General features: G+C 40.7%; 1 protein-coding gene across 2 annotated transcripts in view; it reads left to right on the forward strand.

The window, feature by feature from the left end:
* Window positions 1-378: 378 nt before the first annotated feature.
* LOC123992576 (transmembrane protein 266-like) overlaps window positions 379-16,900 on the forward strand; it is a 72,097-nt gene continuing 55,575 nt past the window's right edge. The window contains exons 1-3 of one of the 2 annotated variants that reach the window (XM_046293818.1): window positions 379-940; window positions 2,788-2,887; window positions 15,845-16,039. In XM_046293818.1, the coding sequence (XP_046149774.1) occupies window positions 2,874-2,887; window positions 15,845-16,039 (209 nt within the window). In that variant the 5' untranslated portion in view covers window positions 379-940; window positions 2,788-2,873. The remainder of the gene's footprint in view (window positions 941-2,787; window positions 2,888-15,844; window positions 16,040-16,900) is intronic. The other variant, XM_046293838.1, reaches the window with a different exon arrangement.

Consider the following 16,900-nt stretch of genomic DNA (forward strand, 5'->3'; position numbering starts at 1 on the left):
ATTTTCGTCTGTTTAAAAATAAATGTGGGGGGGAAATAGGAAAAACATTCCACCCATGGGGACACTAGGTTATTTGACTGCAGGAAAGGGATGTATACCTGGGTTGAAATATTTGTTTGAAGTGACACAGAATTGATGGACGGGCATGCCAAAATGCTGAATTTTGGCACTTTTGCAAGCCTTTATTTATATAGAAAATTCTCCATGTGGTCTACATTTCATATAACTATTTTTTTCCATTGGTGCACAAGTTTCACTTAAAATATCAAAGGGACGCAAAAGTCACTAATTTCATGGAAAGACCTAGTGACACGCGTCAAAGTCGCCTTTGACCATCCAGGAACTGGAACCGTATGCTGTCCTGCTGTCACTGCGATGTTATCGCGAGGAACACGGATGATGCTTTTGCGTGTGGGTGGCATGAAAAAGCTCTTTATGAAAGCCATAAAAACGTCAAATATTTCGTATTTTGATCTCACATTTCATTGTGAGATATAGTTCGTTGATTCGCATCTGTGGATGACGCTGGATCACAATTTCAGCACCTGGACAGTTCCTGGTCATTAACCTATACTGGACACATGGAGTCCATAACGTGTTTATGGGGAAACCCTGTGAGCAGGCGCGATTTGTGCACTAGATTGGCCTCCTTCCGTTACAAAGATGCCATTATCTGAATATGTGGATCGTGGTGAACATTTAATAGCACCTTCGTGAAGGATGAGGCTTGCAGTAAGGATCGGGCTTTTTCGGTGTGCCCTGTATTCTAAGCAGCAGCACGGGTACTTGGCCAATGTAAATCTGGAGAGGATTGCAGCAGCCTACTCCCAGCAAGAACCGAGCCTCGCTCACACTGATCATCGACAAGGGAGACATTACCATCATCATTAGGAGGGCAAGGGAGTCACGACCATACTTTCAACAATGTAGAGTATTAAAGGTATGTTTATTTGTCAGAACATCATATTTATTAATTATTTCGATACTTCCTGCCTGTGACTTTCACAGTTTCATCTATTCCTTCACCTTTTCTTTTATTGGCGTCTTAATGACCACAATGATTGTCATATTCGTGCTGTGTTGTTTTTATTGCACTATTGATGGCTTTGCTACATCTTCAGGAAAACACCTAATATAGCCTACTACTTATAGTAGCTACCGTGTAGTACCAACCTATATATATTTTTGTTCCACGTGCTTTGAACCAGAATAACAAGTCATTGTAGAACGCTATCCAAGGCCTTGTGTGTGAAGAATAATGGAGACATACTAGCCTTTATCTGTTTAGCAGGGATCAATGTTGACAAGTCTTTGAGGTAGAACCCTGTGTTTATTGGGGGGAACTTCGAATGCAGGATACATCTTGGATTCTGACTGAGGAGGTGGATACTGAAATGTAGACAGAAGGCTGTAACTGGGAATATTGGGAAGTGAAGGGATTGGACGATATGAAATGGTTGCCTTGATGTATGTCATAACCTGTGCGCACCGTTTAAAAAATAAAGTTATTATTGCCTCTAAGGGGGAATGCAAGTTATTGTATGTTGGAGAACAGCATGGATATATGGCAACAGTTCATTTACAGCCTGATATATATTCTATTTTGATGATGAGTATAGAGGTGTGTAAGTATTTACTCAAGTCTTGGAATTGATGGATGTTTCATTCAATATATATTCTACCTGTTTCCCGGAGCTTACCTTAAATTACTACCTTGTCTGATGGGTTGTCGAGTCCTTGACCTATGACCACATCCGTTATTAGGAGCTGGGATTGACTGGTTTCTTTAAAAAGAAGAAATCCTGCATACAGTAACTCCAATGTGACCATATTCCTATAGGTGCCAGTTGTGTGCATTATTTTGTCTTGGGTATAGCATTGATGCAATATTACATTCTAGCCCTTGATTGACCTGCATTTATTTACATTGAATACATTCTTCTCTTCTCTGCTCTGCTGTACTACATTCTGTTCTGCTATAGCTCCAAATACTGACTCCTCATCACATCAGCTCATGTGTCTGAAGGTTTTTCCTTTGCCCTGACTTTATACAACACTCTGCAAACGAACCTCTCCTCACCGCCCGGCATTTAAATGATTGATGCTTCGAATAAACAACCTCTACAGCGCATGCTGCTTACTGATGTGTTTATATTGCTGCTGACAACTTCATCAGACTTTTTCAAAGTGACGCACTAGCACATTGAGCATCAGTTTGTACCTGCAATGTGGGGAATGCAGCTGTCTGTGCAGTGATATCCCTTTTCAAAGACTAGGGGATTGTGATTATGTGTGAGTGAAGCCTATGTACCTGGTTGCTCCTCTCTTGTGTGTAGTCTGTGGAAAGCTGCTGGAATGGACTGTAATTTAAATGAACTTTTCAATGCTTCTATTTCCTATGGCAAAAAAAGAAGCTCTCATCCTGCCTTACTTGTTATTGAAGTGATGTGATGTTTTTGAGTCCCTGGTGCAGAGTTAAATCTGTCACTACCAGAGGACTCACAGAGCAGAGTATATACTGTCGGAGAATGTTCATGTTCAGATTAGTTTATTGTTTTCATGCTATTCCGATGAATATAGAGTCTTTCATCTGTAGTTTATATGGACAATCTTCGTTGTTTTAGGTGAATTCATAAAACAGTTCATGAACATGACATTCAAAACCAATGTTAAATAGTTTAAAGTATAATGAACAAGTGTTCATATATGAGATGCGCTGTTGTCAGAATGTGAATAGTTATGGAGAGACTATGAATAATTACCTTGTTTTCTAACCTTTCTCCACAGGTGTGATATGAGCCAAGTCTCTAATCTCTGTTGAAATCAGGAGTAACAATCGTGTCGACATCCATTCACAGAAACAATACAGCAACATGAGCAAGCCCCAGTAAGTAAAACATCAACGTACCAAATGAACTCTGATGTCCCTATCTGTTTAACACATCGTAACCTCTCACTATATTGGCATGTGTTTTGCGCATTTTACCATGACTGCCCGCTATGAACACACACAGATTTTGCGATGGAACACCCAGCAAGCCTCAGCTGATTATGAGAACAGCCTCTTTCTATTTCCTCATGCACTTCCAGTCAAGGACTTTGAGCCTGAGCAGCAGGGGAGCTGAGTTTGCCTTAGCTAGGCACTCCAAGAGAAATACCACCAGTCGCCAGACTGCCTCTGCTGCAATCTCTTAGCATGCAGGAGGGGTGTTCACTTTTCATCTTCTCTTAATAATAATTACTCTCTGTGTGGTACCCAAGATATCCCATGCATCCTGATGACAGCCCTGGTTATGGCCAAGTAAGGGGAGGGAGATGGCGAGTGAGGTGGAGGGAAATGGGGGGTGAAGTGCAAGGGAAGATGAAAACACTGTGGGACAATATACTGGCCAGTGGGCGACAAACAGAATTGTGATATGATTTCTGGTTAACACTGAGGCGTGAATGAATGCAGTCGGTCCTCAGCGACACCCTGGTGAAATGACAGATGGGATATCCTTGTGTGGTGTGATCACGTCTGCGGAGCTGTTTTCACCACTGTTCTTTTCATTCTACACTACTTTAAATAATCTCTCCCTCTCTGTGGTGTATTTCTGCTCACACTAAGAATAGTTGCTACTCAAGATTTAACCTCCCTGTAAGTGGACAGATTTATCATATATTTAACATTCAGTTTAAATTTGAACATGTTAAAGTTGTAAAGGCTTTGATTGATTGACGCAAAGCAGTGAAGAAAATATACTGACAAAAAGAAGAAAGAACTGCATTGCCTTTTCGAGATTCATTCAATAACATAATTTTCCACATTCAATTACATTGAATAAACTAGCTGTAGCCTCTTCTCATTGCAGATGGTTTATGCTAGTATACTTATAAGTATACTGTAGCAATAGTGGTTGGTGCAGGGTTTCCCAAACTAAGACTTCGGAACACCAAGGGGAGCACATTTTGTTTTTTTGCCCTAGCGCTACACAGCTGATTCAAATAATCATCACCAACTAATCATCACCATTCAGAGAGTATGTTACACACCATGACGAGTCAGCTAACAGGTCAGCTAACATTTACTGTAACTAACTTCTGTGGTCACGTGAGTCTCTGCCACAGAGCAGTTAATCACTCTATTTCGATTGTATGTCTCGATCCTGTCTCATTACAAGAAAATGTGCTGATGAGCAGTATGCCGTTTTAGCACAATATATACAGTCAGCTCACATATGGGAAGTTTAAATCTCCTACAGATGATGTTACATGATATTACATAACATTATGGGTGGCAGATAGCCTAGCAGTTAAGAGCATTGGGCCAGTAATGTAACGGTTGCTGGTTCGAATCCCTGAGCTGACTAGGTGAAAAGTCTGTAGATGTGCCCTTGAGCAAGGCACCTAACCCTAATCCCTCCTGTAAATTGCTCTGGATGAGAGCGTCTGCTGAAGTACAAAAATGTATGCATGTTTTCCTGGCAGATGTATCCAGAGATGATTGTAACTATAAGTTCCATGGGGCATTTACTGAAGCAACAAGGCAACTACGACCAAAAAACATTAGTCATAAATAAAGCACCAGTGTTAATACAATGATTTAAAGCCATTTAATTGTGTTTTAATAGCTTAGTGAGTTCATCTTCCTAAGAATCCACACAGCTTCTCAAAACATAGGTTCCCAAGAAGGTTGAGTTTTAAACTAACAGTCTATCTTCACATTATAGTATTTGTTACTGCATATTGTCCATTGAATAGTATGTTACATATGTAATGCCATGTTAAAACCATGTATAAGAAACATTTACTGACTTGTTGGAAAGATGGCATCCTATGACGGTGCCATGTTGAAAGTCTCTGAGCTCTTCATTAAGGCCATTCTACTGCCATTGTTTGTCTATGAAGATTGCATGGCTGCGACCCAATGTTATACACTTGTCAGCAACAGATGTGGCTGAACTAGCCAAATCCACTAATTTGAAGGGGTGTCCAAATACTTTTGCATAAGTAGTGTATGTACAGTACCAGTCAAAAGTTTGGACACCTAGTCATTCAAGGGTTTTTCTTTATTTTTACTATTTTCTACATTGTAGATAACAGTGAACACGTCAAAACTATGTAATAACACATATGGAATCATGTAGTAACCAAAAAAGTTTTAAACAAATGTTATATTTATATTCTACAAAGTAGACACCCTTTGCCTTGATGACAGCTTTGCACACTCTTGGTATTTTCTCAACCAGCTTCATGAGGAATGAGTTTCCTAGGATAGGATAAGTAATCCCTCTCACCCCCCTTTAAGATTTAGATGCACTATTGTAAAGTGACTGTTCCACTGGATGTCATAAGGTGAATGCACCAATTTGTAAGTCGCTCTGGATAAGAGCGTCTGCTAAATGACTTAAATGTAAATGTAAATGTTTCCAACAGTCTTGAAGGAGTTCCCACATTATGCTGAGCACTAGTTGGTTGCTTTTCCTTCAATCTGCATTCCAACTCATCCCAAACCATCTCAATTGGGTTGAGGTCAGGTGATTGTGAAGGCCAAGTCATCTGATGCAGCACTCCATTACTCTCCTTTTTGGTCAAAAAGCCCTTATACCGCCTGGAGGTGTGTTTTGGATCATTGTCCTGTTGGAAAAACAAATGATAATCCCACTAAGAGCAACCAGATGGGATGGCATATCGCTGCTGAATGCTGTGGTAGCCTTGCTTGTTAAGTGTGCCTTGAATTCTAAATAAATCACAGACAGTGTCACCAGCAAAGCACCCCCACACCATCACATCTCCGCCGTGCTTCACAGTGGGAACGACACGTGCAGAGATCATCTGTTCACATGCTGTGCATCTCACAAAGACACGGCGGTTGGAACCAAAACTCTCAAATTTGGACTCATAAGAGAAAGGACAGATTTCCACCGGTCTAATGTCCATTCCTCATGTTTCTTGGCCCAAGCAAGTCTCTTCTTCTTATTGGTATCCTTTAGTAAAGGTTTCTTTGCAGCAATTCAACCATTAAAGCCTGATTCCTCTAAACACTGATTCCTCCTCTAACAGTTGATGTTGAGCTGTGTCTGTTACTTAAACTCAGCAAAGCATTTATTTGGGCTGAAATCTGAGGTACAGTTAACTAATGAACTTCCTCTGTAGCAGAGGTAATTCTGGGTCTTCCATTCTGTGGCGGTCCCTATGAAAACCAGTTTCATCATAGCGCTTGATGGTTTTTGCGACTGCACTTCAAGAATTGTTTAAAGTTCTTGAAATGTTCCGCATTGACTGACCTTCATGTCTTAAAGTAATGATGGACTGTCGTTTCTCTTTGCTTATTTGAGCTGTTCTTGCCATAATATGGACTTGGTCTTCTGCTATCTTCTGTATACCAGCCCTACCTTGTAACAACACAACTGATTGGCTCAAACGCATTAAGAAGGAACGTAATTCCACATATGAACTTTTAACAAGGCACAACTGTTAATTGAAATACATTCCAGGTGACTACCTCATGAACCTGGTTGAGAGAATGCCAAGTGTGTGCAAACCTGTCATCAAGGCAAAGGGTGGCTACTTTGAAGAATCTCTTGTTTTGGTTACTACATGATTCCATGTGTGTTATTTCATAGTTGACATGTTTTCACTATTATTCTACAATGTAGAAAATAGTGCAAATAAAGAAAAACCCTGGAATGAGTAGGTGTGTCCAAACTTTTGACTGGTACTGTATATACACTACTGTTCAAAAGTTTGGGGTCACTTAGAAATGTCCTTGTTTTTGAAAGAAAAGCACGTTTTTTGTCCATTAAAATAACATCAAATTGATCAGAAATACAGTGTAGACATTGTTAATGTTGTAAATGACTATTGTAGCTGGAAACGGCAGATTTTTTATGGAATATCTACGTAGGTGTACAGAGGCCCATTATCAGTAACCATGACTGCTGTGTTCCAATGGCACGTCGTGTTAGCTAATCCAAGTTTATACTTTTAAAAGGCTAATTGATCATAAGAAAACCTTTTTTCAATTATGTTAGCACAGCTGAAAACTGTTGTTCTGATTAAAGTAGCAATAAAACTGGCATTCTTTAGACTAGTTGAGTATCTGGAGCATCAGCATTTGTGTGTTCGATTACAGGCTCAAACTGGCCAGAAACGAAGCACTTTCTTCTGAAACTCATCTGTCTATTCTTGTTCTGAGAAATGAAGGCTATTCCATGTAAGAAATTGCCAAGAAACTGAAGATCTCGTTCAACGATGTGTACTACTCCTTTCACAATACAGCGCAAACTGGCCCTAACCAGAATAGAAAGAGGTGTGGGAGGCCCCAGTGCACAACTGAGCAAGAGGACAAGTGCATTAGAGTGTCATAGTTTGAGAAACAGATGCCTCACAAGTCCTCAACTGGCAGCTGCATTACATAGTACATAGTACAAATGCAAAACAACAAAACGGAACGTGAAACCTAATTACAGCCTATCTGGTGAAACTACACAGAGACAGGAACAATCACCCACGAAATACAAAGCGAAACTCAGGCTACCTAAATACGGTTCCCAATCAGAGACAACGAGAATCACCTGACTCTGATTGAGAACCGCCTCAGGCAGCCAAGCCTATACAACACCCCTAATCAGCCGCGATCCCAAATACTACAAACCCCAATACAAAAATACAATAACATAAACCCATGTCACACCCTGGCCTAACCAAATAATATAACGAAAACACAAAATACAATGACCAAGGCGTGACACTTCATAGATCGATATCTAGGCTATATATGGACCAATTTAATCGAAAAAAGACCCAATAGTGATGTTTATGGGACATCTAGGAGTGCCAACAAAGAAGATGGTCAAAGGTAATGAATGTTTTATTTTATTTCTGCATTTTGTGTAGCGCCGACTATGCTAATTATTTTGTTTACGTCCTCTGCGGGTCTTTAGGGGTGTTGCATGCTATCAGATAATAGCTTCTCATGCATGCTTCTCATGCATGCTTCTCAAGCATTTTAAAAATCGGACTTGTTGGCTCGATTCACAACGAGTGTAGCTTTAATTCAGTACCCTGCATGTGTGTTTTAATGAACGTTTGAGTTTTAACGGGTGCTATTAGCATTTAGCGTAGCGCATTTGCATTTCCAGATGTCCAGATGGGACGCCTGCGTGTCGGGTCGACCTATTAAGGCCAATTTCATCTTCAGAACCTTCATAGTAGCATCGTTAAATCTCAGAGCTGTTTCACAAAACCATTGTTATTAAAATTGCATTTGAAAGCGCTCGTAATCTAACAGCCGCCTCAGACCACTCGTAAAACAGATAAGTGCGTCGTTAGATGCTTTTTTTGCACTTTATACACAGATCTCCGCTAATGACATGGTTTATCCGTCTGTGACTGCAATAACTTCAGAACAGGCAAGGGTCAAAACCGGAAGAAAAAGAGAATAGAGAAAGAAAAAGAGAATAGCAAAAGGGAGTATGGGGAAAAACCACGCTGGTTGACTTGACTAAACATACAAGACGAACTGGCACAGAGAGACAGGAAACAGGGATAAATACACTGGGGAAAATAAGCGACACCTGGAGGGGGTGGAGACAATCACAGGAAAAGGTGAAACAGATCAGGGCGTGACAGTATTAAAAAGATGCTTGAAATGAAAACCAATATGATTGCATTAAAATATAAACAGTATGCTATAGGCCGATTTCAATCATATTGAAATACCTTTCATGGTCAATCAATTGAGTTATATTTTGCTACTTGTAAGTACTGTCTGTAATTTGTCTCAACATATTTCATGATATGTAGCCTCAAAATGCAAAATGCACTCGCAAATCAGATCTATCTTTTTTGCAGGTGTGTGGTACCAGTTGAATAAAAAGAAACCCGCACACTGCTCTTGATAGTATCACTGATCTTTAATAAGCTTGCGTATTCGCAAAGCTCTGATGAAGGTTGTGAGGCCGATACATAAGCTTATAAAAGAGCAGTGATACTATCAAGAGCAGTGTGCGGGTTTCTTCTTTTCTCTCATGATGTGTAGCGTAACATGTGCACAATGATGTGCCAAATCAGGGATTTAGTGCATTTTTGTTGGGCACGAATTTGAAAAACCACCTCAATATCTGCAGCCTTGGGTGGTAATATCACTCTAGGAGCTGATCCGTGGTCAGTATTGTGAAATAATTATAATGTTTGAATGGAGAAAGCTGATCCGAGAGCAACACCTCCTTTGTATTCTATCATTATCAACACATGCTATAACAACACACTTAGCGACCGTTCTCTATAGGAAATGCATGTTACATTTTTGTCCGTTGTAAGAAAGATACATCTTTAAAACACTTGTAAGCCTAAGTTTCATCACTATCAGTGGTGGTCTTTCCACTCCCTGTCCCTTGCCACTCCCTGCCGAACAAACTCAAAGGGCTCTTTTAAGAGACACCTAATAAATGAAAAGAAGCACACACCGTGTGTGCATGTGAGTGTGTCGCAAAAGGGAGGGGGGTGTCAAACTATACACGAAAGAGAATGGTCAAAATATCCCCTCCGGTAGGCAAACTAGGGAACTTCATATCCCAGGTCGGTGACGCTAACTGTTAAGCTACGAACCATGTTATAGATGCTTCAACTTGACCCTCTATTTAAATTGACAGTCATTTGATGACAGCTCGCTTTCATTCCAAAATGTTTTTGCTGTTCATTCACTCAGTACTGATTGAACGTTTATTTCTCTTGCTTGGTAAAAAAATGTTTTGTCTAAAACAGTTTATGTGTTGAAAACAGTTTCATTTTATCACATAGATAACCAAGTCAGCAAGCATAGCTTTTTCTTTAGACTGCGCACAGGTCACACAAGCAAGGAATGATGATTCTGATGTTGTTTTACCTGGATGCTTCATGTGCCACCCACACCCCTGCTACTTTTTACTTATGGATGGCGACTTCAGGTTTTCGGGAACACATTGAAAAGTAACTTCACACTGTGTTGATCAGTCAGCACAATTTTTTATTATAATGACAACAACATTGCATTGACAGAGGAGTGAGCACACTGAATTAATGCAGAAGGTGAGGGCTAGAATTTGCTCTGCATCTTCTAACAGCGATGCATCTGTCTGGTGTGTGCATGTATTATAAATTAGCAGTGGCAGTTTTCTCAAAGTTTGATGTATCTAACGGGCTATAATAGCAGCCAAAACATTCGCTAGTTTATTTGTTTATGCTCTGATTACATGCAAGTGTCCAGGTCAGCAGTTTACACAGATGACTGTCTTCAGCCATATGAAAAATCTTCCATAGCAAAATATACCCTAGCTAGTTACTTTCCTTTTGCTTCTCATCCAACTGGTTTTAACTAGCTAGCTACTAGCGTTCTACTAGCTAGCTGCTACTGTTGCACAGCAACCCAGGTGCTCGACCGATTTAGAACTCTTGAGATTCGTCTGAAAAGATCAGAAATGCTGCAAAAAAGGTAGCACATAATTGAAATGTGTATGTGAAAGTGATAAATTGTGAATTTAATAAAAAACTATCGCAGCCCCAAACTTGTTCAGTCAAAATGGATCTAAGTCTAATGGTCACCTTATGGATGTTGTAGCCTCGTTTTGGGACGGCAGGTAGCCTAGTGGTTAGAGCATTGGGATCGAATCCCTGAGGTAAAAATCTGTCGTTCTGCCCCTGAGCAAGGCAGTTAACCCACTGTTCCGTGGATGTCAATTATAGCAGCCCCCCACACCTCTCTGATTCAGAGGGTTAAATGCAGAAGACACATATCAGTTGAATTTTTATTTTATTTTACCTTTATTTACCTATGCAAGTCAGTTAAGAACAAATTCTTATTTTCAATGACGGCCTAGGAACAGTGGGTTAATTGCCTTGTTCAGGGGCAGAACGACAGATTTGTACCTTGTCAGCTCAGGGAATGCATTTAGTTGTACAACTGACTAGGTATCCCCTTAATACAACATCTAGAATTTGAGCTAGGTTTGATCAAACAATTATCTGATGACCCTAATGCTAACAACCCTGTCAAAAATCCATTACAGTGGTAAAAGGCCGGACAGATCATGATGAGAGGCGTGGAGTGTGTTGTGTACCTCCAATATAGTTGAGTTGCCAATTTTCATCGACATTGGTGTCATATTGACTTGGATATGATGGTAGGGAGATTTGAATTTAACCTTGAGTTTCAACCAATGCACGACTATAATGATTATTATTATTAATACAATTGCTCACTATTGACTGTACTGTAGTATACTGTCAATGTGAAAGCTTGTTGCTCGACTGCTCTGTGAAGAAGCTGGCAGTGGAGGTCTGACTGATGCTTTTGCTGAGCCCGACATTATATCCCTATCCCTGCACACACACATCCTCTCATCTCTCTATACACACATCTATCTGCTGGTAGAGCTGTCCATGGGATGGTACAGGAGGAATTAGCTTTATCATATGTATCCCTATAATGGAATCAATCTGTTTGAGAAAACATACTCGTTCAATGTCATAAACGTCCTCTGTCTGTTTGTTAACGCTCATAATATTCAGGATGAAGATGGGAAAAATGCCCCCCCCCCCCCCCCCCCCACTGGTCATCATGTGGGGATTTATGGCCCAGCGGTGTAGAAATACTGGGGGCAAAGCCATGGATGCCTTTTATTCTGGGGGAGTCAATCCTTGGCAGTGATTCAATTCCAGAAGGAGAGAGTCCGACTCAAAAAGACAAAGCAACTATTAATACCATTACAGAAAATACAGAATGTCCAAATTTCATTTTAATTGGAAGTACAATTTGACAAAAGTTGCAAAAAAGTACACGTATAATATTTGTTCCGGTATTACCTACATTATATCTGTCACAGTATACTTACATTAGAGCATATGCATTGCACTTTGTTCTTTAAACTAAGGTTATCTGGTCCCTTTGTACCGTGTTATTCACATGGTGTGACTGTGAGCAGCAGATCTCCCTGAGCATTGAGTGCCCTATGTTAACCTTTAAACTTCCTTGTGGCGTTTGCTAATATTGCATGCCTTTGAAAAGATTTCCAGCCTTTGGCACGCTGGCTTCCTTTGCCTTGCCTGCCTGCCTGTCTGCCTGCCTGCCTGGTGGAATGGAGCAGTATTCCAATGTGCAGCCAGCCACCCACTCCCCAGGATGGCAACAAGCCACTGAAGCGGCCACTGTCTCTACACATAATGGACCCTGGCCTCGTCTATGATTGTCTGGAAATGTGATTTTGATTCAGTGAACAGTTTGTCTGTCATGACTGATTAGCATCCTTGTTGCGGCTAGCAAGAAGAGGTGCCAAGTGTACAATTTCGGAATGCACTGGCTATTGTTGAGCATGTGAGGCGTGTGTGGGCATTTTTCCCTGAGCCAACCACATCCAGTGGCCACATGTAAGTTACAGCATTATATCACGGGGGGGGGGGGGGGGGTTCTGCTCTGTAGAGTGAACTGCACTGAAATACAAAGATGTACTATAATGTATTTCTAGCAGTACTATTATACCACCTTTTTGTGGGTACCTATGCAGATAAGAAAGCAACCTTTGAAGTAAGCATGTACAGTATGTTAGGTAGAGATAGTCATAGGTCAGCGTAGAGCAGTGGATGTTTTCCTTTCCAGGGCTGACTACATTAACCTTTCACAGGGAGGTGTGTCTCTGTCTGTTTTTCTGTCTGTCTCTTTGTCTGTCTGCACACACTGATCATATGCTGACAAAGTGTGGTCCACTATTTAACCTCCACATATCACCAGGCTGTTAGTCCCCAACTATCTACAGGCACAATGTGTTTTGTTCTCTCTGGCTTGTAATCAATGCCCTCCTTCCTTGTTAAGCTCTGGGGTTATTGATGTCTTCAAATGGGCTGCGCTGGGCAGAGTCTTCTGTTCTTGGTTTGACCTCTCCTTGTCTTTTACAGGCTGAGCTGGAGAGGGGATCAGGGTCCTACTCACACTCGGGTTTTAGTGTGGAAAATGAAATAAGAGAAAATTAGATTGCTGTCCCTGCAAGCAAATGCATATCTCTGTCAAACAGAAAAGTACTGCCATTTCATGCCATTTCACAAAACCCATTCCAGTTAGTTTGTAAAAGTAATATTATGATTTCAGAAAGTAAATGTGCTTCAAATCTCTCAGATCTCACTAATCAAGGCAAACCAAGGCAGTTATAAATGTTATTTTTCTGTTGTCTTTTTCATATTCACTGTGTGTACAAAACATTAGGAACACCTTCTGAATATAGACTTGCCCCCAATTTTGCCCTCCAGAACAGCCTCAATTCATCGGGGCATGGAGTGCAAGGTGTCAAAAGCGTTCCACAGGGATGCTGGCACATGTTGACTCCAATGCGTCTCACAGTTGTGTCAAGTTGGCTGGATGTCATGAGGGTGGTGGACCATTCTTGAGTCACTCAGGAAACTGTTGAGCGTGAAAAACCAAGCAGCGTTGCAGTTCTTGACACACTCAAACCGGTGCACCTGGCACCTACTACCATACCCAATTCAATGGCACTTAAATATTTTGTCTTGCCCTTTCACCCTCTGAATGACACACATACGCAATTCATGTATCAATTGTCTCAAGGCTTAAAAATCTTTCTTTAACCTTCATCTACACTGATTGAAGTGGATTTAACAGGTGACATCACCTCGATTCACCTGGTCAGGTTATGTCAGTCTATCACACAACTTATACAATGTGAATAGGTACTTTGTTATACTGTAGTGCAGGTATTCCCAAACTGGGGGGTACGCCAAATAAAAATGTGATTCACATTAAAAAATAAATAACATTTTTGTATATATTTTATATATCTTCACATTTTCAAACAGTACATTTATATTTCAGGTCGCAATTGTAAATGAGAACTTGTTCTCAACTTGCCTACCTGGTTAAATAAAGGTTAAATAAATTAAATAAAAATATTTTCCAATGGGGCTTTACATTTAGCCTCGTTTCACTGCCAAAAATAAAATGAAACCATCTAGTGTTCAGCAAAATAACAACACAATGTCAAATACAGGTAGTCTAATCAAATAATGAACATCCGATCACATTAACCGTCACTCTCTCGCGGGAAACCTTCACTCTTGCGCAGACATTTAGAAACGAAACATGACAATTTGAAAAATAAGCCACAGGAGTTTTTGGAGCGAGAATAAAGATGACGTTCGAGTAGTAAGACGTGTAAAAGCAAAAGTTACCATTAATAAAAAGGGGCTAGAAGCATCTTATATGGTGAGCTACCAAGTGGCCCCATACTCTTGTGGAGGACTTAATTCTTCCTGCTGCCGCGGATATGGCTGGGACAATAGGCCAGAAAAACTATACAGACAATGGCTTCATCAAACAACACTGTTTCCCAACGCATCAGTGACGTGGCAGGAGATGTTTCAAAACAATTACTGCTTAACATTCAAGCCAGTGAATTATATGCGTTACAGCTGGATGAGTCAACAGACGTGGCGGGCCTGGCACATCTCCTGGTATATGTCCGTTACGTTTATGGGAGGTCAATTAAGGAAGACATCCTCTTCTGTAAAATGCTGGAAACCAGGACAACATGAGAGGATATTTTTAAACTACTGGATAGCTTTGTGACATCAAATGGACTTAGGAGGTCAAGATCAAAGATCAACATCAGATGGACTTAGGTGGTCAAAATGTGTTGGTATCTGTACTGATGGCGCAAAAGCCATAGCCTTAATGAACTCAAGCTTACGGACAATGTCAAATGTGATATAGCGAAGCACCTGAGTGAGCTGGGTGCACAATTGCGCATGTACTTTCCCGAAACGGACGACACAAACAACTGGATTTGTTATCCCTATGCCTTCAGTCCACTTACTGTTAACTGAACAAGAGAGCCTGAGTGAAATTGCAACAAGCGGCTCTGTGAAAATTGAATTTAATCAGATGCCACTGCCTGATTTATGGACAAGGCTGCACTCACGTACCTATGTGAGAGTGGATTCTCAGCCCTCACTAGCATGGAAACTAAATACAGAGCCACAGACTGTGTGCGGAAAATGATTTAAGACTGAGACTCTCTCCAATACAACCCAACATTGCAGAGTTATGTGCATCCTTTCAAGCACACTCTTCTCATTAACCTGTGGTGAGTTATTCACATTTTTTGATGAACATATAAGGTTTTAAATGTAAGATGGCTAAATAAATAAAGAGCAAAATGATTGATTATTATATTATTATTTTTGCCCTGGTCCTATAAGAGCTCTTTGTCACTTCCTACGAGCCAGGTTGTGACAAAAACTCACACTCATTCTTATGTTTAATAAATGTTTTGAATAGTGTGGCAGGCTTACAATGATGGCAAAAAACAACAATTGAGAGTTCAATGACCCTGGTGCTAGAGGGATTACGCAGCTGGAGGTTGAATGTTTGAAGGGGTACGGGGCTATAAAAAGTTTGGGAAAAACTGCTGTAGTGTATAGCAATATGCTGACATTTACATTTATATAATCAGGTTTCACTATCTCACTTGCTTATTCAGGTCAAGCTCTTCTTAATAAGAGAAAATACCATTGTTGTGGATGTTGTATCTGCTTCACCATTTGAGGAAGTACAGTTTGTGTAACCCATCATCTGTTTCCATTATGTAGGCTGTAATGTATTATTGTCCCTACACACCTGTATCTCTGAAAAATGGGTTCTAATAGATATTGTCCCTTGCCTTTTGTAACTATTTTGTTGATCATTGAAAGACCAAACTCTGAAGTACTTTACCATTAGATTGTGAGAGAAGATTCATTTGTTTAGTTGAATGTGTGAGTCCTGGGCCCTCCACTACTACTAACAGAGTGTCCATGGTGTTACGTACGTTGTGTCCTCCAGGGCCCTTCCCCAGGCCCAGGCCAGAGCCTCAGAGCTGGAGGTGATCTCCCAGCATGTGGAGGAGGACAACCAGTGTCAAAATCCAGTCCAGCTAGGCAGCTTTGCTTACAGAGACCTGCCTCTGGCCGCACTGGACATCTCCCTGGCCGGTTCCCAGCTCATCTCCAACCTGGACGAAGACGACAACAGAGAGGGGTAGGTGGACACAGAGACCCGTCCCCTCTGTGTATCTGTGTAGGCCTAACCATCAGCCTGGACCTGGATTAGTCCAAGCTATGCTCAGTCCATTTTTGTGTATAATGCAGTCATACTGTATATTAATCTTTGTTCTATGGCTTCTTTCTCAGGTGAGATCATTCTTACACAGCCATAGATACGTAACTGGAAAGACAACTAACCTTCACATTTTGCCATGGGTCAAAGAGAAAAAATGTGCTGTTAATTTTCTGCTATACTACCCTGTGGTCAAACTCTGTAGCCACAGTATGCACTTCGATGCATTGCATACATTAGATAGATTACAGGAGAGACTTGAGTGTGAGGATATTGTACAGAGATAGAGGGTGCAGAACATTTGCTTAGGCATGCTAGGAATATGTTATACATGCTGCTGTAGCCTAGTGGTGAAGCAAAAATAGAATAAAGACAATGTCAACATCTAAAATAAGCAATGTTTCTTGACTGAAAATGTGTCATTCCAGTCATCTGAATCGGTGCCTAATTATTCAATAGGCATTTGTTTGCCATGAAATGTTCAACCAAAAGGATGCTACTACAGAGATTGTACCTAAAACATTTCCCCTGTGTTTTTGATAATTGTACAATTACAATAACTGACATAGAACTAAGCACAATCCATAACCAAAATGACAGAGATAATGTCTGCTTTCATTCTCTATCATGCTAGTTCAGCTCATCATAATGATACCTGACTTGCCATTGAGTCACTCACATTCACCTCTCATTGTGGTGTAGGATAGTTTGAGGATACAGTATGTGTCAGTAGTGTCATCCTTGCATTGTCAAGGTATTAACTGACATGCCAGTGAGCCTACA

Source organism: Oncorhynchus gorbuscha, linkage group LG02 (genome assembly GCF_021184085.1).
Source record: "Oncorhynchus gorbuscha isolate QuinsamMale2020 ecotype Even-year linkage group LG02, OgorEven_v1.0, whole genome shotgun sequence".
NCBI lineage: Eukaryota > Metazoa > Chordata > Actinopteri > Salmoniformes > Salmonidae > Oncorhynchus > Oncorhynchus gorbuscha.